The 20,468-nt window shown below is 33.7% G+C and overlaps 1 protein-coding gene across 7 annotated transcripts in view; it reads right to left on the bottom strand.

The window, feature by feature from the left end:
• Nucleotides 1-903: 903 nt before the first annotated feature.
• Nucleotides 904-20,468, bottom strand: part of LOC124364768 (chromodomain-helicase-DNA-binding protein 7) — a 97,064-nt gene continuing 77,499 nt past the window's right edge. For all 7 annotated transcript variants that reach the window (XM_046820497.1, XM_046820500.1, XM_046820499.1 and 4 more), the window contains 11 exons: nucleotides 19,989-20,131; nucleotides 18,289-18,431; nucleotides 17,773-17,980; nucleotides 15,051-16,107; nucleotides 11,190-11,460; nucleotides 9,851-9,959; nucleotides 7,467-7,658; nucleotides 7,141-7,315; nucleotides 5,816-6,199; nucleotides 4,919-5,092; nucleotides 904-4,764 (listed from right to left, as the gene is read on the bottom strand). In XM_046820497.1, coding sequence (XP_046676453.1) covers nucleotides 3,142-4,764; nucleotides 4,919-5,092; nucleotides 5,816-6,199; nucleotides 7,141-7,315; nucleotides 7,467-7,658; nucleotides 9,851-9,959; nucleotides 11,190-11,460; nucleotides 15,051-16,107; nucleotides 17,773-17,980; nucleotides 18,289-18,431; nucleotides 19,989-20,131 — 4,479 coding nt within the window. In that variant the 3' untranslated portion in view covers nucleotides 904-3,141. The remainder of the gene's footprint in view (nucleotides 4,765-4,918; nucleotides 5,093-5,815; nucleotides 6,200-7,140; nucleotides 7,316-7,466; nucleotides 7,659-9,850; nucleotides 9,960-11,189; nucleotides 11,461-15,050; nucleotides 16,108-17,772; nucleotides 17,981-18,288; nucleotides 18,432-19,988; nucleotides 20,132-20,468) is intronic.

The following is a 20,468-nucleotide window of genomic DNA, read 5'->3' as shown; positions in this document are numbered from 1 at the left end:
AAAAAAAGTACTATCATTTTTTAATTAGGTTACCTGTCTACAAGTTTCCACACGCAATACAAAATGTACAACAAAATAACATTTTCTCAATTGGTAATTAGCGTAACTAGCCATCAGCTGTGAATAAACACAACAGCGTTCATGGCGTTGCACGAATATAACTGTGAAAAATAATAACTTCAAGAAGAAATATTTCCAAAAGTACAAAAATTTATGAATTAGACATTTTCTGTTTTAAAAATTCAAAGTTTTATTTCAAAACACGTTTTTGACAGTCGATAATTTGTGTACTGTCAAACAGCCCTTAGTTAATATGATATGGCGAATCTCTGTAGATTCGAGTGTCGAATATCCTGATCGATTCCACAGAATCTTCGACCCATCACTAGTGGTGTCTAAATTATTTACCAGTATGCGTTAAGGTAGTGCAATGAATTTTTGTTATGGGAAGTTATTTGTAAGTTAATTCAATGAGGCTGTTGTTAAACGCTACACAGAATGATTCAAAATTTTCTGCATACGTTAATCCTAATTATGCTTTTCGGTTTTACTCCACCTGAAGTTACAGGTGTTTAAAGTAGGCAATTTAGTATCAGGCCCATATAAAAATGACTGAATATTTCTAAAAGGGTAATTTTTGTAGTATGAGCATGATATTTTTCATGAGGTAATGTCTTTTTATTTATAAAAAATTCTTGGATTAAAACATGTTTTAACCCAAAATTGATTGCACCACCTAGAAGTGTAAACTTAATGCACAATTTACTCCCAGCCTATTTAATCTGTTACAAGCACTAGTCTAGTGTAGTATCAATAAAAACTGCAATACATTTAAACATACATAAAGGAATTTAACTAGGAATGAGGAGTAGACCAAGGGCTATATGAAACAAAAGAAACAGCTCGGTTTGTAAAAAATATGTAATAATTATTTCACAATGAAGAACATACAAATTTAACAAATCTTTGATAATATTCACACAGATGATTTAACTGATAAGCTTGTTTATCAATAATCAATCAGTACTAGCATAAATATGTACTTGGCAAAATGCAAATGAGGATGAATTTTTCTTTTATTCAAAAGCGGCATATGAATAAATAATCTTTTGCACCATAATCGGTGACAAATTTCTGTGTAATAAAGAGTCGGCTTTGTCCTAATATAAAACGTAACGTATATGCAGGTCTTGATAAAAGAACGATACATCCAAAGTTTACGTTTGTCAGGTGATATTTGCACTATCTATAAAAGTAAAATGTTTCACGATAACAAAACTTATTACAGCACTTATAAAGTTACTAGCAATGAATATGTAAAAAAGAACACTGGTCTGATATACCTGCCACAATCACCCAGCGTTTAGATACCGCACTATCCATGTGCCTGTACAGTTCAACCGATTTGAGAACCACTACGGGAGTAAACAAGAGTACTATCAACCCCCTTCTATCATCTTAAATTATTATAAACAATAAATTAAATTCCCAATTAACTAAATAAGACATTTTTGAAAGGGCTATAAAAGGCTAAAGGATTAGTTATTATATTCATAACAAATTTATTTATAAAAAGTAATAGTTTCCATTAAAAAGGCATTTTAGTTTAATGATTGTGATGTAAAAATCGTACTGGCACTTTATGACCCAATGTATATTGAAAATTTAGACCTAAATTTTTCATTTTATAGAAAACAAAATAACTGTCGATTCGTCTCGTGTTTGTTGACAGACAGTCTTGAACTTTAAAGGCTACTGCAGTTTAGTCTGATCAATTATGTTTAAGAATTATGTACAAAGTGCTACTTGTATAAGGTTTCACCTAATTCTTTTAAAATTTTCTAAGTTCACAATACTCAACCTAAGATTAGGGCATAATTCAACTGTTCAATTTACAAATTATACACATTACAGTTACAGTTTAGATATTTTACGCTAAATAGGCTCCATAACAGTTATGTACAAGTTGCTGAGTTTTATTATACAGAAATAAGGAAAAGTTTATTGTAGAATTTCAGCTCAAGGAGCTGCCAATAAATATATACTTTCACAAAAATACTTTAAACAAACAGCATTAAATACTGGTCATGTATTTACATAAGTCACTAAAATACTGTTATACCAATGTGGACTTGCACGCCTTCCACCTCCTTAACACTTTGGAAATAAAACAACGATTGACTATGAACACACAAAAAGGTAAAAAAAACTAAGAAATAATAATCTAATAAAATACATTAATAACTGAAACATATAAAACATGACGGGTATACCTTGTAGCAAACAACACAATACGTAAACTATAGTAAAATATATTAGTAAAAAAAAGAAAAATACAATAGTAGCCTAAAAGCAAAACGACTCGGCTCTGAGGGTGATGTATCACAGTTAAAATATAAGAATAAAGAACAACCGTCACTACAATAACTCACCACTGACAACACAGTGTACATTAGTACAAGGCCAACTGACAGTATTTGGTTTTATACCACACCAAACTCTCCTTATTTGTACCAAAAGTTCCTATTTTATAATCTCTAAAAAAGTTACGTTTTGAAAATAATTTAGAAAAAAAACTTTTTTTCATCTGTACATATATTAGCTAATATATTACATAATTTTTAAGGCAGTGGAACCATTCATTAAATTTACTCAGGCAATAAAGTTACAATTAAGTCTAAAATCTTTTTTCCGTATTGCATAAATTAAATTAAACAAAAGTATCATGCACCTACGGTAATGCAATATAAAATTAATTTGGTAGAATGCAAGATTTGCCTTATAGTGAGCAATAAAAACTAATCTTAACTCGAATCTAACATTTGGTGTTCTTGGAAAATAATATATACATAAACTTACTTTTGACGGTAGTTAAAGATCAACTGTACAAATAAATTTACAAAATGTATTAACAAGGTGATAAAATGAAACATATAATAAATAAATAATATTACCAAATATAATCGAAATATCCACACTTTATCAACAATAGTATTGATTAAAACCGGAGGCAACAAAAAACTCATATTATGTGAAATGATTTTAGGCAATTTTTAAGCAAGAATAATCCACAGATACTGTTTGGTAAATTTAACAGAAATCGATTAAGGTTGGTGTCAAATCAAATGCTGTCACTTGATCCTAATTGGAATGGTCCTCACGCGCCCTGGCAGCGGCGGCAGCTGCCCTACCTGCACTACTCCGCAGCATTTTTCGCTGAACTATATCTAGAGATTTCTTACCACGACGTTTTCGTCCCTTACCCTCATTACTAGTTAACTCTCCCTCCCCCTCCCCACTCTCATCTTTGGTCTCTGAATGAAGAAGGGATGACTCTTCACTAGCACTCGGTTCACCGTCACCCATTTCTTCGATTCTTTCTTCCGGTTCTGTGCTTTCTTGAGTAGTGCCTTCAGGAGAAAGAGGCCTATCATTAACAATATTAGTGCTCCTACTTTCTTCAGGAAAGTTTTCACTTACAGAGACCGGATTTTCAGGTGGAGGCGTTTTAGTTCTTTCTTCGGGAATGCCGTGATTTGATAAATCGAGTCCACCTGAATAGTTTGAAGCTTTGCTTGCAGGAGACGGCACGGGTGACTCCTTGCTCTTCTTCGAGGCCGGACTTGGGCTACGTTTACTAGACACCAAGTCCACTGGTGCCGAAGAGAAAGCTTCTTCTCTTGATCTTTTCTGTGTTCTGTCTTCCTGCGGTATCCTAGGAAGAAGTTCCGTTGAGCTTTTACTCAAAGTCTCCAAAGCTTCTTTCATTTCCTGTTCTCTTGAATAAGATGAAGGCCTCGGTTGTTTGGGTTTCGATGACCTGGTAAGACTCTCGAGCAGATGTGTATCGTGAGGAAGTAAGAATTGTGCTGGAAGTCGTTGCTGTTGTTGCTGCTTGCTCTGACTTGTGGAAGCTGAAGTCACGGTGGACGCTCTTCCACTAGAGACACTGGTCGTTGATGTCGTGTTCTTATGAGCTCGATTTTGGGCCTGAGTTGCATTCACTCCTAAACCACCATTCAGTAGAGCCAAACTATCATAAGCCGATGACATCGATCCAGGCGGTAAAGAAAACGGATTCAGGCCTCCCAATCCCAGCGGTGTGTACAGAAGACTAGGATTAGGAAAGAAAAATGGTAAAGATGTTGGCAGAGTTGACGATGACGATGAAACAGGAGTTGCTTTGGTAGTTGTTTTACTTTCAGTTTTGTGTGATTTAGGCGTTTTCACATCAGCAGTGCCAGATGGTGTAGAAGTAGCCGGGTTGGTTAGTGAGGAAGAGTCCATACCGGCCAGCGAGGGAAGGCCTAATCCTGCCAAATTAGCAAACAGGGAGTTCGTCAGACTCATATTTCCCAATCCACTCATACCACTTAAAGCGCTGATATTTGGCATGCCTCCAAATGGTAACAGCAGAGGATTGTTTTTAGGATCGAAACCTCCCAGAGACAAGCCAGAGAGAAGTGTGCTGGGATTGATCCCACCCAAGCCTGAAGCCAGAGACGGGAAAGGTAGGTTAGCTGTAGGAAGAGTTGACGAAGACTGAGTGGTCGACGTCTGAGAGCCTCCTGGAGGTGATGACAGCAAAGGCGGTCTCCCGGGTCCCTTCTTTCTCTCGGATTGTGGCAATCGCTTCTGAAGATCATGCGGTAGATTCCCTCTCTCTTTCACGAGTTCCGCCCACTTGGGATCCACATCGTACATGGGATTTTCAAGCAGCCACTGTGCCAATCTCTTCAGTTGGGGTGCTTTTGTTCCAGTAAGCTGTAAATGATTTAATCATGATAAATGATAGTACACAACATTTTAAAACTGAATAAAAATATTTCTATTCAACTTGTTGGATAGGCATACTATTCAGTTTTAATTAGAACCAGACCCTTTGAATACTTTACGTTCTAAAAAGATGTCTGTTTACCTTTTTGCCTGTCATCCTGTTGATAACCGACACATTCTCCTCTCCAGTTAACTTTTTCCAGTCCAGTAGAGTAGGATCAACCCTAGGCCTCCTTCGTCTGGGAGCTGACATGAAGTCTGCCCCTAAGGATTGCTCTGGGATCATTGACGTCTGTTCAGCAAGCCATTTGTTCACCTGCAATTCGAGCATTTTACTAACTAGTAACAGTATCTACTAAAATGAATAAATTTTTGAGTCTTGAATAGTTCAAATATTTTGATTGGTATGGAATTTGGATAAAATATATGTGAGGATGTATGTATAAGTACAGTACAACCGCCAAATGTAAGATAAATTAATGATTTCATGTCCATAATCCATAAAAGTTAGGATTTATATGTTTCAAGACTGCAGTGATTCTAAAATGTACTAATATTTTTAAATCTTGAAGCCTTTAATTTTTAACTTAAAATAGTTTTCTAAAATTGTGTACAATACTTTATTTTTAAATAATGCCATACAGCCCAGCTGCCGATTAGATTTGACATAGAGATATGATTTGATAAATAAGAGTAAGAAATGGTATAGGACTGTTAAAAAGCATCATTGATAAATTTTCATATTCGTTTCAATGTTAATTTTATTGTTACTACAATATCATTAGTGTAATTTATTAAGGAATCTGGTAAATTTTCTCTATTTCAAAATGGTAGAAGTGGTTATTTCCTCTGAACTAGTTTAGAATGGACAATAAATCTATAAAAAAACTTCCCAATTTGGTTCACTGGGCATCATATTGAGAAAACCATAAAACAAATATTCAGGTGACATTTAAAATCCAACAAAATAAATGTTTTAAATATACTCTTAAAAAAATACACATGGAGGACTGTAAGGGTAGTTCCTGAAGAATCATACCTTTGCCTCGTGCGAATAGGAACTGATTTTTGCAGAGAAGTCGGCTACTTTGCTGATGTCAGCAATCATGGCTTCGTAGGTCTTGCGTTGAACATGTGCCACTGTCGCTGAGTTGGGCTGTGCCATCTTGATCGCCTGCTGCTGCTGTAACAGCTGCTGCTGCAGTTGCTGCTGTTTCAGCAGCAGGTTGTGCTGCTCTGCCTGAGCAAGGAACGGTGGCTTGGAGCTCGGAGCCGGAGACTTGGTCACGGTCACACTCACACTAGGCTGTGATTTCTTCGGCTCCACCTGTTGTTCCTTGGCTGCCGACAGACCCAGTACAATCTCGTCCAGCTTACGACGCTTCTTCTCCTTTCCAACAACGGGTTCTTCTACAGGTACTGGCTGAAATATAAAATAAGATTTGCAGCAACTATAAAAAAAGTATGATGAAAAGTGAAACTAATATATTTTACAAGAATGATCTTAATGGTTTACTATTAAGAAAATACAACAAAATTGTCAAGCAAATTATAGTTATTACTAACATGTAACAAGATGGATTATTCCCATTTCACTTTTGTTTTTAGTTCTAATAATAAATGCTCTGTATTTCAATTGAACTAGTAACAAAGTAATTTATTACATAATGCTTTTACATTATAGAAACAAAGACAAAAAAGAGTGGATGGATAATAAATAGAGAAGTTTTGTAATTTTAGTTACAAAATGTTTTAGTTGAAGTTTGACAGCTTGATATATGAAGTAGTTTGGTCAAATATAGAAAAATTACAAAAAAACACAGTTAGATCCATTGTTAATTCCTTGTATTTTAAATAGTTAAAATGCAATAAAAATATTAGACCAGTTCATTAAAAAAAAGATTTTATTTGGTAACATGGTTACTGTGTCTCGTCTCATACTTCTTCAATTATGATGGGATTGTTTGCTATGTATATATCAATTATTTGTTTGGACACAGTGTGCTAATATCACACTATCATTAGGGATTGGACCTAACTTTATTTTTGAGTAGGCTATCAATATTGTGAGCAATAAAGAACTAATCTTTTAACGAATTTTAGTCAAACAATGCATAAATGTAAACCAGAAAATCAAATTAATTTTTAACTTATCTACAATTTAAGAACTGGAAACCAAGAATCGTAAACAACCCTCTTTCCTACTAAAGTTTTAACAGTTGTCCTTAAAAACAATTATGCTGCACTTATTACAGATCTAAAATTTCGAGATGATGAAATATGGCTCTGTTGCCTTTATCAATAAAACAATAATTTTGAATATTTAAAACACCATCAACAAATTTAAATATTCTTCATACTTACACAATTCTTACGCTGCATAAGTTTATTCAGCATGTCATCAAGCTTGCTCTTTGTCTGCTGCGGTTGTTTGTTTTTGTTTGGCATTGAGAAATCTTGTACTTCGTCCATCGCAGATGGTAAATCTTTGGACGTGCTTGCTCTTGCAGAATCAGATGAGGATAATGTTTTGGACACACTGCAAATAAAATTAATTTTAAAGAATGTTACAATAGTAACTACACAAAAAAATATGGAATTTAAGATAGTGTAGCTTATTAAAAGATTGTTGAATTAATATCTAGAATTTAACAAATCTTCATTCTCAAAGATCGTAAGATGTAACATACCTGGATGACAGATCAATGGGGGTGAGTGTGCTGGCAGTGCCGGGAATGAGTGTGGAGGGGGCGGGTGAGTGAGACTGCTTGGGAGTGGCATGATACTTGAGGTCAAAGGGCATTGACAACACTCGAGTGCTCTGGTGTGACTGCTGGTGAGCTGGGGGAGGCTGCAGGGCTGATGTCACCGGAGTTGAACGCCTGCAACACATTTTCTCATGTCATTGTGTACTCTGGAATCCATTCCTACGAAAGTTATTTGGAAAGCAAGTTCCTTTGCGAAGGATGGCTGTTGGTTGAGTGGGTGGATCTCCCTTGCTAGTCTGGACACGAGAGGGAGTGCTGCAACCTGCCCTCTTTGATTAGAAGATGCTGAAACAGAGCTAGCCTTCCCTTCTTCCAACATGTGACGAGACTGAGATAGTGTCCATCATCCCTCATCATGGGATCTCGACAGAAGATCCCCATACCCTCAACTTACCCATCCTGAATATCCTGTACCTTAGGAAGCAAGCACTTAGGTCCTTAAGAGGGATTTCAGCTTTTAGGAGGAAAAAACAATTTGCTGTCTATTGTGGAATGGGTTGAGATAGAAACATGATCTTAATACTCTTGTGTAAGACATTCAGTGATGTACTGAAAGTCCTTTTGCCTTAATCTAAAGTGTTAAAAATGTTTATAACTCCTGCATTAATACCAATATCGAAAATCTGTACTGATGTACCACTTCTTTGGCCAAAAAAAGTAACCAGAAAAATTCATTGCGATTGGTGTTCTGTACATGGAGACAAGTGATAATCCAGTGAAAAATGAAGTTTGTTTCGATAATGAAAACAAATGTGATTCGATGAACTTGTTCAAAAATACATACGTTGTTAAGAAAAATCAGATATTGACATTGATGTTAATTTTTTACAACACAAAGAATTAGTTTGTACAGTACAACCTGATTGTTATACTAGCCCGGACTGCGGCCGATCCAACGTAACGAAAATCCGGGTTAAAAATAGAATGTTGAAAAATAAAGAACATGTACAAACAATACAATATTCGTGTATTGCAGAAAAAACACTTCAAATACACATCACGATATAGTATAATAGAGTTTAATTTTTCTGAAAGAATTTTGTTAATTTGAGTTGCATCAGCTCTGAATGCCGTTTCCGTGCGGTCACGTACCTTAGAATAAGAGAAGCTCGGCTGATGTTCTCTTCTTGTTACTCGAAATAAAAAGATTAACTCGCCCAAATGGCTCTTCTGAATGGCTTATAACTGCAATATTCTCAGAGTTTTCTTTGTCAGTATCCTCCCTGTTATCACCATCATTATCGCAACAAGTCGCAATACATGTAATAATTGAGTTCTGCGAACAGTCTACTGATAAACAAACGTCCGTCATATGCTCATCCGTCTGGGTGGACGACAAAAAGCTAATTTAAAATTTTCCTGAACTGAACCCGGAGATCCGACATAAAGAGCTCCGACTCAACAAGGTTGCACTATATTTGTTTTATTGTTTACCCAACTGTTGACTGTTAAGGTGAAGTTCAGTGTAAAAGCGTCAGAATTTTATTTGCAAGTTACTGAACAATTTGTAAACAGATATAAGTGCCCAAATCTAAACAGTAGTTTTGGGTTTTGAATGCAAGAAGAGTATTGTAATTTGTTGAAACTTTTACGTTTTAATTGTTTGATTAAGTTCTAAGAAAATTAAAAGCTAAGACATTAAAAGATAATTATGACAAGTTCCTTATAAAGACCACTGGTCTGTGTGCAGAAAAGGGATAACATCCATGTAAAAAGATATTACCATAGTTAGGGATAAAAAAATATAATCCTATAAAATGTTACAACACCTAAAACTAAAAGTAAACTAATAGTAATTTAAAAGTACAACAAATTCAATACAGGAACTAAAAGTTGTGTACATTTTCAAGTTTCTTTATTTTACATACAGTATGTATAATTTTACCATAGAGGCATGTATTAACCAAAAAGAGATACTCACTTATTACTAGTAAGATGAATTAACAATAATAATTTAATGAGACTCAATTGAGGCGGCATCAGCCCAATAGACATACAGAGCCTTTCCAATTAATTGCTAATAATGGGCTTACACTCATATAACTATTGATTTCCTATCAAACTAGGATTATTCTCTCATAGTTTCCTTTGTACAAATGAGATGGCCATCCCTCCTTGAAATTTTAAGCTTAAAATCCGAGAATAAACAACACAATAAAATCATTAATTACATATTGAAAAAAAAAAAAACATTTACTAATTGAAAAATTAATTCAAGTATTAATTTGATCATTTGTAACTGTACAACTCTTCACCACTGAATTTCCCATAAAAATAAGAACTGTACAACGAAAGTTGATAACTACCTCGAGTCCTCGGAGAGCGATTCATCATTGTCCCATGGTGCTGCTGGGGAGTGTTTCATCATGTGTGACATCTGCATGTTTGTGCTGTTCAGCAGAGCATGGAGTTTAGCTGTACATACATACACATACATTGTAGTCACAGGAGGCACATAACTTGAATGAAAATACACTACCACTGTATATACTGTGCATGACAGTGAAGGCATTGTAGTAATACATGATTGTGAACTGACAGTAAGTACAATGACTGTGGACAGTGGAGGGGAGACAGGGTTGTTGGAGCAATGTTTGTTCTCTTCAAATTTTCTGGAAAATTAGTTGTTTTAGACAGTGCATTTAATTAATGTTCAAACTAATCAGAACAACAACTATTTTTCTACCATATTTTATACATGGATTCCAAATTTAAGAAGATTCTTTAAAATAATGCCAATTTTTCAATATTATAAAATCAGGAATATCAAGAAGTCACCAGTATTTGATAAGATGGACAATCTGATAAGGTGGATCAGTTGTTTGAACTTTGTACTCTTTGATTTAACATGCAGAGAGTGAGCTTGAATTGACAGGACTCTGATACTTAGATAGCATCAATTCAAGGGTCTAATGTGAAACTCAACCTTACTCTTGTTACAAGAACCTGATAGCAGAATGATACAAGTGTTGGACATACAGTCTGGAGATACCAGGTTCAAATCCAGCCAAGGGTATTTACTTTTTACTTATTTTTATTTAAAGTCCTGAAACCACATCGTTGAGAAGGTGGTTAAGGGACCTTTGATAAAAAAATGTCATAGGTATTGCCTGAAAAGATGAGGATTCCAGTCAGCCTTAGCTGTCATACTGATTAAAAATTAAATGTTATATGTAACAAACACATTTCTATAACAATTTATGGACCTAAAGAAACCTCTGTATGCAGGGGGAAAAATGTATTTTCCAATCAAAAACATAAAAAAGAATTTTTACTAAAACTCCTAATTTAAATAATGCTTTTGGAAAGACTGAACACGGCTAGTGTTATTACATCATTACATATCCTACGTAAGTATTGAACAGATTTATTTTGATAATCCTCTTGAGGAGAGTAATAACTCTGAATGAAGAGCATACAATATAATTGAGCTACTTATCATAAGCTACAGTTAGTGAAAGGTGAAGCTGGATTTGTATTACTTATTATGGCTAACTAAATATTAAAATGTTGTGAACAATTCCATAAATAACAGGAAAATAAGGGTTAATCTGAAGAGGAGTGTGTGTGTGTGTGGGGGGAGGGGGTGTGCGTGTTCTGAGGGCCATCAATGAGAGAGAATCAACTGTATCTCGCCTAGCGTACCTCTCTCGGTCTCAACGTCTATGGCGATGTGCCGCTTGCGCTTGGCGAGGGGCTGGTGAGCCTGGCGGGCTGAGTGATCAGTGGTGATGGTGATAACCTCCGAGCCCTCAGAGAGCGAGCGGGGCGTGGAGGTAGGTGTGTCAGGAGCGTCCTGGTCCATCTCTGGCCCCACCGAGACACCAGCGTACGCTGAGAACGTACGACCCACTGGCCATTCCTTGTGTTCCACACAATGCACTATGTGTTGAAGCCTCACTTGTAGTGCGTGGTCCTGCCACACCCAGAAATCATTACAAATTACACCATTGCTGTAATTAGAGTTCATTTACTCTTAATTTTTTTTCATTTTCCTAAACTAAGTAATGAGTGAAATAATTAAATACAGATTTCTCTGGAGTGGGAATTCTTTAACCCTTTCCACTCGTGTGTCGGACGTCGTCCGACATTGCTATTTTACCGTTCCACTAGTATGTCGGACGCCATCCGACATTGCAATGACGTCAGCTTTACTTTATTTTAGGCGGACTACGATGTTTCCGATTTGTGCTGCGATCGCACGGCATTCTCAGGAACTAATAAATGACAGCTGAACTACGATTGGTCGGCTGCTGATTTATTTTGCTTTGTCATTAGTCACGTTTCCTAACCAATTTTCAAACGCGTTCGCATTAGTGACTCGATATGTCGTTAACAAGTACATCTTTTCTTTCTGATTCAGAAGTTATTGCTGAATTAGAATGAAGAGGCAAGTAACATCAAATAAACATACAAAAGCCAACAGTTATCTGTCAGTATAACAAATATATGGGTGGCTTGGACCAAGCAGACCACTATATTGCTTCCTACAAATTTTCCCGTAAATCTCTGAAATGGTGGAGAAAGCTATTTTTCTGGATGTTGGAAGTGGGAATAGTAAATAGCTTTCTCTTGTTAAACACGAATGAACTATCCAACAAATCCAACACATCCAACAAAAAAAATCTAAAGACTGTGCTGTTTGTAGCAATAGAAAGGTGCCAGGAGGAAGAAAGGAAACACTTTACTATTGTAAAACCTGTTCAAAAAATCCTGGTCTTCAAACTGCAGAGTGTTTTGAAAGATACCATACCGTGCTAAAATATAAAATTATTAGTGTAAGTATCAAATTTTATATCTCTATGCTATAAATTACAAATAAAATAAAATTATTATACAACATAATAATCTATATACTTTATTGACTTCCAGTTTGCTAAAAATGGGTTTTTACTGAAAATATGCTAAAATAAATACGAGCTGAGGGGGCAGACTGGTGAAAAAAATCCGAGTGGAAAGGGTTAAGATACTTTGATTTTTGTTGTATCATTGAACGATGGTAAATGTCTGGTAAAATTCTGTTTCCTTCACAATCCTTGTATTGTCAAAAACAAATTTGAAACAAAGAACTTTCAGGTACTGAATTTTTTTGCCAATAAATATTACTGTTCATATACTTCTGGATATGGTAGTTTTTTAATACAGATTCATTGAAATCGATTGCCAAAAAATTAGCAGCACAAATAAAAACACAAAACAATGACAGCACAAATGTAACTTGATAAAATAAGAACAATTGAGGGACAACCAATATGCATAACTTGATATGGTACAAAGAATTATCTTTACAGAATAAGAACAAAGTTTAGTGTAAGAGAAATAATTATAATACAACCAAACCAATGACAAAAACAATGTTTATATTTTTTATACATATTAAACCAATTTAACCCTTTGAGTGCCACGGGTATTTTCCGAAGGCATGTGCATAAAGTGCCACGCTGTTTTTCGCATATTTGTAAGCTTTTGGGAAAAAAGCTGTTGTAAAATAACTACCAAACAGATTTCCATCATTTTGTTGTTTTTGTTCTTATTAAATGCAGAATATGATACATATCGTTACAAATAAAATTTGATTTATAAAAATATAAAAATTTCAGTATTTATAAAAAAGTTTTTTACTTTTGTATAAAAAGTTAAGTTTCGACCTAATTTGTGTGTATACGGTATTTTTAAGATTGTTTTTCTTTATACCATGATAAAGGCCATATGATTCTAAATAAAACCCATGTGTAATATCTTATTCTAGAATTTTAAAAACATGGCATTATATGTATTAACAAAATGCTGCCCGGTCCCGACATTTTATAAACTGTACTTCATTTGTCAGAGTTTAGAAATTACTTAGAAATGATGTAGTTTTCCCAAAAAAATCTAATAAAACATTAATACAACACAAATAAATATGATTAGTAAATTTAGAAGCAAATACTTGCTAACATATTTACATAAAAGTTTACATTTACTAAATAACAACCCTAATAATATTTACACTGAAAATTCACATTTTTCGCTTGAACACAATTCAAATCATACATTACTTTTGTAAAGAAATACAGTAAAATACTGTATAAGTTACTATTTTATTTTGTATTTACTCAAATGCTTGGTTATCGGCACATAAACAACAAGAAAGGCCGTTATGCAACATAGTATTTCTTATAGTTTTTTATTTAATTGATTGTCGTAATAACTTGTAAATTCCAAAATAGGTTAAATAAAGTCAGTTGTTTTTAATACTGTAATTTATTTTTTCCCCGATAAGGATAAGGAAAACTCGTCCAAAAATAGTGGCTTCTTGATAAGTACCCAAACAACATAAGTTTCACAGATAAAATAGTAGAGAAACAACACAAAACTCGTATTTATTGATAGTTTGGAACCTATTGAATACAGCCGTCTGATTATTTGGCCAAAATAATCTTGTACTATATAAAATATTATCGAAATACGAAACGTCAAAATTGGCGACGCTGGCACTTTATGCACTTTTCGTACCGTCAAAATTAGCGACGCTGAGGCACTCAAAGGGTTAAACTATAAGTTATACTTTAGCAAACAAATGAAGATTTTCTTAAAAACATTGGGAATTATAACTAATGTATAACACACACACAATATAATAAAATTATATATTAAAAAAAGTATAAAAATAACAAGTAGCCCATTGCTCGATGAATGTTATTACAGTAAACTGCACCATTCCTAGCGTATGTTTGAGTGAAATTATTAATTGACTTTAACTAGCTTTCCAATGATTTTTCAGGATTATAACCTTTCCTTGTTTTAAGGACACCAAATTTTACAAAATTAAAGACCAAAAGTTTTTATTCCTGAATTTTTAGCCGACAAATAATTACTGCCATATCCTCCAACTTATAAAACCGATCCTCACCAAAGCTAGTACAAATTTAGCTAATACTTAACAGTCTTCTAAATTTTATATTCTTTGATGAAATAATGTAATACTGCTAAATATAGTTAACTGGTTATTAATATTTTATTAAATAAATATTTACTAAATATTAAATTATTATTAATAATAACAAATCAATAAAATGTGATCCTTTGACATTCCCTTTTTTTTAACAAAACCACTATCATTTCATTTTAAAAACTTTTTCTGTGAAAAGTCGTATTTAGTTTTTAGTACTAGTGTTAAGTTTAGTTTAAACAACATTACAATACAAGTACATCATTTATTAAATGTTTTTTAACATTTAGGGCATGCTTTTGTTTTAAAACAGCAAACATGAAATGACGAGTGATACAAGTTTGTGAGGTTGCACATTTTTACTACTCAAAAAGTGAACGGTGTCATTTTGAATTAAAATAAGCCTTTAAAGTGATTACATTAAATTTTACTAACCTAAGTTTTTTTTACTGCATAATATGACAGATGCAATTGTAGAAGCTAAAAATGGCAATTTGCAAATACACTTAAACAACTTAAAAACAAACCAAAACCACAACACAATAAACTATATCGCTAATGTGTGTACATACCTTGGGCCACTTAATGGGATTCTGGTAACTTTGCTGCAGTAGCTGAGCTATTGTTGACTGTTTATCTGCTACAACTGTTGTATCAATCTCAGGCAGCCTGTGCATCACCTCCAGTTCTGGGAACATGGCTTTGAACCTGTCCACCACCTCTGCATTTGCACCAGAGCTTCCTTTTGTTGCATCAGTATTACTAGGTATTTCAGTTCTGGTTTCTTCTTTCAAACTATTTTTGTCAGATTCACTCTTTACAGATCCTGTTTCTAACTTGACTTCAACGTTTTTCTTATCATCTTCTGCCTCCTTTTCCGGTTTCTCATTGGACACGGGTTCTGTCTTCATAGTTGTATTATTAGTTTCACCTTTCACAGAATCCAAAACCATCTTTTCTTCAACACTAGATTCAGTTACACTACTTAAACTATCTTTGGGCACTTGTAGGTTTTCCTTGACATCCGCCCCCGGAGTCTCAGCCGTCACCGGGGCTGATTCCAAGGGTTTGTCTTGAGTATCACAACTTTCTGATTCTTTTTCATCAGTACCCTGTTTTGTTGTATCAGATTCACATTTCACTTCTGGATCGGCTTCTTTAGCTTTTACAGAAATGTCAGTCTTTTCACTACCGCTATTTACAGAGTCTAAGTCGCACTTAGGGTCTTCAGTGTTTGACACTGATGTCCGTTCACTTACAGCACCATCACTTCCTATACTATCTTTAACAACACTATTGCTGGGTTCAGAAACTTCCATAGATTCTGCTTTAAGATTATCACAAGGAATGTCACTTTTCTCCTGTTTCACTGAACCACTTTCCTCAATGGGCACTTCTGTTTTCAAAGGAGTGCTACCAATTTTTTCTATTTTAAGCGTGCCTTCTCCCTTTTCTAATTTTACAACTATTTCGTTTCGATCCAGCTTAAGGATATCTTCTGGCCTTTCCAGTTTCAAGGTGTTGCTGGAACCTTCACTTTTTACAGAAATCATATTCTTTCGAATAATTTCTCTGAAAGATAACTCGGGGTCATTTAGGATGAAGAAGTCAGTCTTTCCAAGACCATGCCTAAAAAAACAAAACAAAATACGAAAATTAGATAAATTTTATAAATTAACTTTTAAAATAGTAAATGTGAAAAAATGTATCCAACATTGAAAAAAAATGAAGTTTAACCAGTTTTAAGTAGTACTAAACAATCAATAAAAATAGGTGCATTAAAACTATCATTAAACTCCTTGATACTTACAGCATACAAACCTACTACTAGTGATGGGAGAATCGAATACAGAATCGAATAGTATTCGAATACAACCAGAGTATTCACATATTCGAATACATCAAAATGAATTCGAATACTTTGGAAATGAATACAATTTCTCTGGAAGAATTGAATTCAAACCTGGAGTATTCGTTTATTCTGACGAATAGTATTCAAATAAAATATCCAAGAGCTGTATTCGTATTCATATGAGGTTTAAAATGAATACATATATGGAGACTTTGAAAAGAATAATTTAGGGGAGATTCATAATTTGAAAAAATAATTACAAATTTTAATACTTGAAAAAATGTATAATTATTAAATTTTAAAATACATATTATTTCAGAGTTACAGTTCTAAGCAATAAAGACAAATTTGAATATTTATTTTATATTGTTGTGTAAAAACAAAATATTATTGTATTAAAAAAAATATGATATAAAATATAATATAATATAAAATATATATATATATATATATATATATATATATTTATATAATATAATATAAAATATAATTATATAAAATATTATTGGCTTCAGTCCATTTCTACGGTAATTAGTGACAAGACCTGCTGTGGAAAATAGTCTTTCAGACGGAACTGAAGTACCAGGTAAACAAAAATATTTCTTCTGAAGTTCGTATATCATGGGTATGACTTGTTTATACGAGGCACCAAAAGCCAAAGTATTCGAACACAGTGGTGAATTCGTGACAAACAAGTGAAATAACCCAGGAACAATAGATTGCGGGAAAGAAGTAAGACAGGTCTAGACCTGTCTGTTAGAAACGCTCAGCTGAGCAAAAGTATTCGAATACAAGTATTCGAATTCATATTCGAATACAGGGGTGAATTCGAATTCACTGTATTCGATTCTTTAAAGTATTCGATTCTCCCATCACTACCTACTACAACAATTTATTAATGAAGATGTACATCACAAAATCTATTAGATAATTTTATCACAAATAAAAATACTGAATATACTGAAGGCATTAATAAAATTTTGAAACCATATTGGAAATGGGAAACTAACACAATTCAATAAAAGAAAGTTTTATATAAAATGTCTAATGTTCACACAAGATTGTATAGCACACAGGTGTTTCCTATTCCATAGGTTTTATGATTGTATTATAAATTCCCCTTTGCCAATGTGAGAAAAATTGGGATGATGATTATGATGGCATTTTTGTGAATGCATTGGAAATAAAATAACGTTATAAAAAAATTTTTTAAAATTATCACAAAAGTTTTTAAGAATTTCATGACACAATCAATACGACAGGCATGTTTTCTAGAATAGTGCTAAGGTACTGAAAGGCCAAACACCACTCATTCTATGAATATAGAGGATTATGGAGCTTGCTTCCACTAATACAATTTTTATTTAACCATGAAAAACATTATCAAAACGCACAAGTTTCCTTAAAGCATCTATTAATTATTAAGGACAATGGTGACTCACTTGGCAACACCAACCAGGAGATCCTTGTCATGTTTACCGGGCACCCACCAGTCCGGCACATCAGCTGACACTTGACACAACCGGAGCCTCTCGTCCAGTTGAGGATGGGGCAAGATCTCCTCCCTGATCTTGCTCAGCAGGTTGATCCTCTCCAGAGTCCTCCGTGCCTTGTCTTCAGGCAGAGGTTCTACATACAGTTCCGTGCACTCTAAAAGGTTAAAAAAAAAAAAAAAAAACCCAACTTAATACAGGATAAGGATCTCACAAATAAGTATTAACCAAAAATTAACAATGTTCAAATATAGCTTAATATTTAGAAATAAACAGATCTACTGTACTACCTATCAAAAGTTCCGGCAAAGTTTAAAAGATATTTATGATTGGTCAGGATTGGCAGCTAACACAACTAAAAAGAATAAAATAGTAATGTAAAACTTTGACCAAAAATCATTTTGTGCTAGAACAAAGAGGTGCACACACACTTCATCATTGAAAACAACAATCACATATATTTACCTTCCTCCTCAGTCAGTTTCATGCAGCAGACACGTTTGCACATAGCAACAAATGCTTTGTAGTACTCAGTCATTGTGTCATCAAACTTCTTTTCCAGTCTTGACATCGTCCTAAACTTGGTCCATTCGAACCTGTTCTTTTGCCTAAAAACAAACATAGATCGTCGTCAAATTTGTACATAATCAATAGAGATGTGCATCAGACCACGCTCTCTATTAGAACCTATAACCACTAAAATGCTTTGAAATTACACGAAACAACTGAACATCCTGCAGGGAATGATATTTTCCTGCTGTTTTTCAGCAAATATACTTTCATGGTATGCATTTTGTATGTTCGGTCAGTGGTATACAAACCTGTACATATGATTACATTCAACACAACAAAACCCACCCTAAACCTAACCTTAACCTTGGGTTTTGGGTGTTTTAAGGTTAAGTTGTGCATCCTTGTTACAAAACACACTAATAAGATAAGGTAACGGACTCATATTTGTTACTTAGATGTAAAACAATGCAATAATAAAGATTTCAAATTATAAAAACCCTTTGTTAATAAAAATTAAAATGAGTCACTGTTAAAAGGCCTATTTAATCACAAACAAAGTAACTACATTTACAAAAAAATAAAATTTACTTCAATTTTATAGTACTTTTGCTAAATATGTGAAACATATTTTGGAAACATGAATCGATTTTTGGTTCTGCTAGTTACGAGTGCTAATGCAATGTAAATTTGAGATGTTGTATTAATTGAAAAACATCAATAATCACAGTTATAACCTCTATTTTTGAAGTTTTACTACTTTCTCATGCTTAAATTAATAGTAATACTGTACATAAAAATGTTTCTGCTTCCTATATTAACAACCTCAGAAGGCACTACCTCACAGTTCAGATTGAAATAGACATAACAAGTTGAGTGTGCCTCACCTCAAGTCAAAAAATTGTAAAAAATTCTTGGCCAGCAAGGATTGATTTTTGTGCCTTACTACGCATTTTGGGCATTCATTGCAGACATATCTTGTAATATTTAAGTTCATCTTTTATAATTTATGATCATGACATGTTTGGATAAAGAGCAAAACACTATTCCCCCTCCTTGATTATGTTTGCTTGAGTCAATTGTTGAATGCCAATCGAAAGATATTGTGTATCTTAACTATGACACCAATTACAGCCAACTCGCTTACTACCTTAATACTGCTCTTCAGAAATTTAAATTCCATACCTTCAGACCCCAAATATTTAGCTTAGCACTTTACAAGAAGCAAAATGAGGACACTTATTTTTAACCTCCCACACACCAGTAAGCAAGCTATTGAAAAGTGTAATTGTTATTCATTTTAACTGGCTTTCTGCTATAATGCAGTAGCATCCAAACTTGTACGAAAATTTCTCTTTAAGAAGATATCTTGAAACTTTACTTTCTGGATAATTATCACATTTACTTACTACGTACTAAAGAATAGAGTAGCATCATGTTGTGTGTACGCCTATATTAAACATTGTGGCACTCTGTAGTGTTAATATTATGCATATCCTTAAATTAACTCAATTTATTTTCATATTTTAATTTAATAACAACACTATTACAAATAATTGTGATATTTATCAAAGCTTCCTTAACTATCCCCATGTTATGAAAAAATACTTAAGTAATTAAAATATATAGTTATAATTAGATCAAAATATACCAACCTATCAAAGTCAACACCATATGTGGATACAGTTTTGTAGAAATCCTGTTCTTCTCTTCTTGACCACTTTTTCTGGTTCACTTCCATTCTCTGCCTTTCCCGTTCCCTCACAATGCGTTCGTACTTCTCTGTCCGTTCCACTTTCTGCAAATCGTTATTTGGAAATTAGTAAGTATTCTCCCCACATTTGGACATAAAACATTTTCCAATAAACCATACTTTTTAACTGTTACAATTTTAAAAACTAGAGATGAATATGAACACCGGGAAGCAATTTACTTAAAGTTGGCAGCTAAGTTTTATAATAGAGAATAAAAATGTGATCACAAAATGAAGCTTATTTGATCTAAGTGGACTTACATGATAAATAAAAGAGTGAAACTTAATATGAAGCGAATTAAAAACTAGACTTCCCTGATTTCACTGACAGTTTGTTAATTTTATTTTGTTCTAACTTTAAATGACTGCATTTTGACAAATT

This window comes from Homalodisca vitripennis, chromosome 6 (assembly GCF_021130785.1).
Source record: "Homalodisca vitripennis isolate AUS2020 chromosome 6, UT_GWSS_2.1, whole genome shotgun sequence".
Lineage (NCBI taxonomy): Eukaryota > Metazoa > Arthropoda > Insecta > Hemiptera > Cicadellidae > Homalodisca > Homalodisca vitripennis.
Note: the sequence above shows the minus strand (reverse complement) of the source record. Positions and strands in the feature narration are given on the sequence as shown.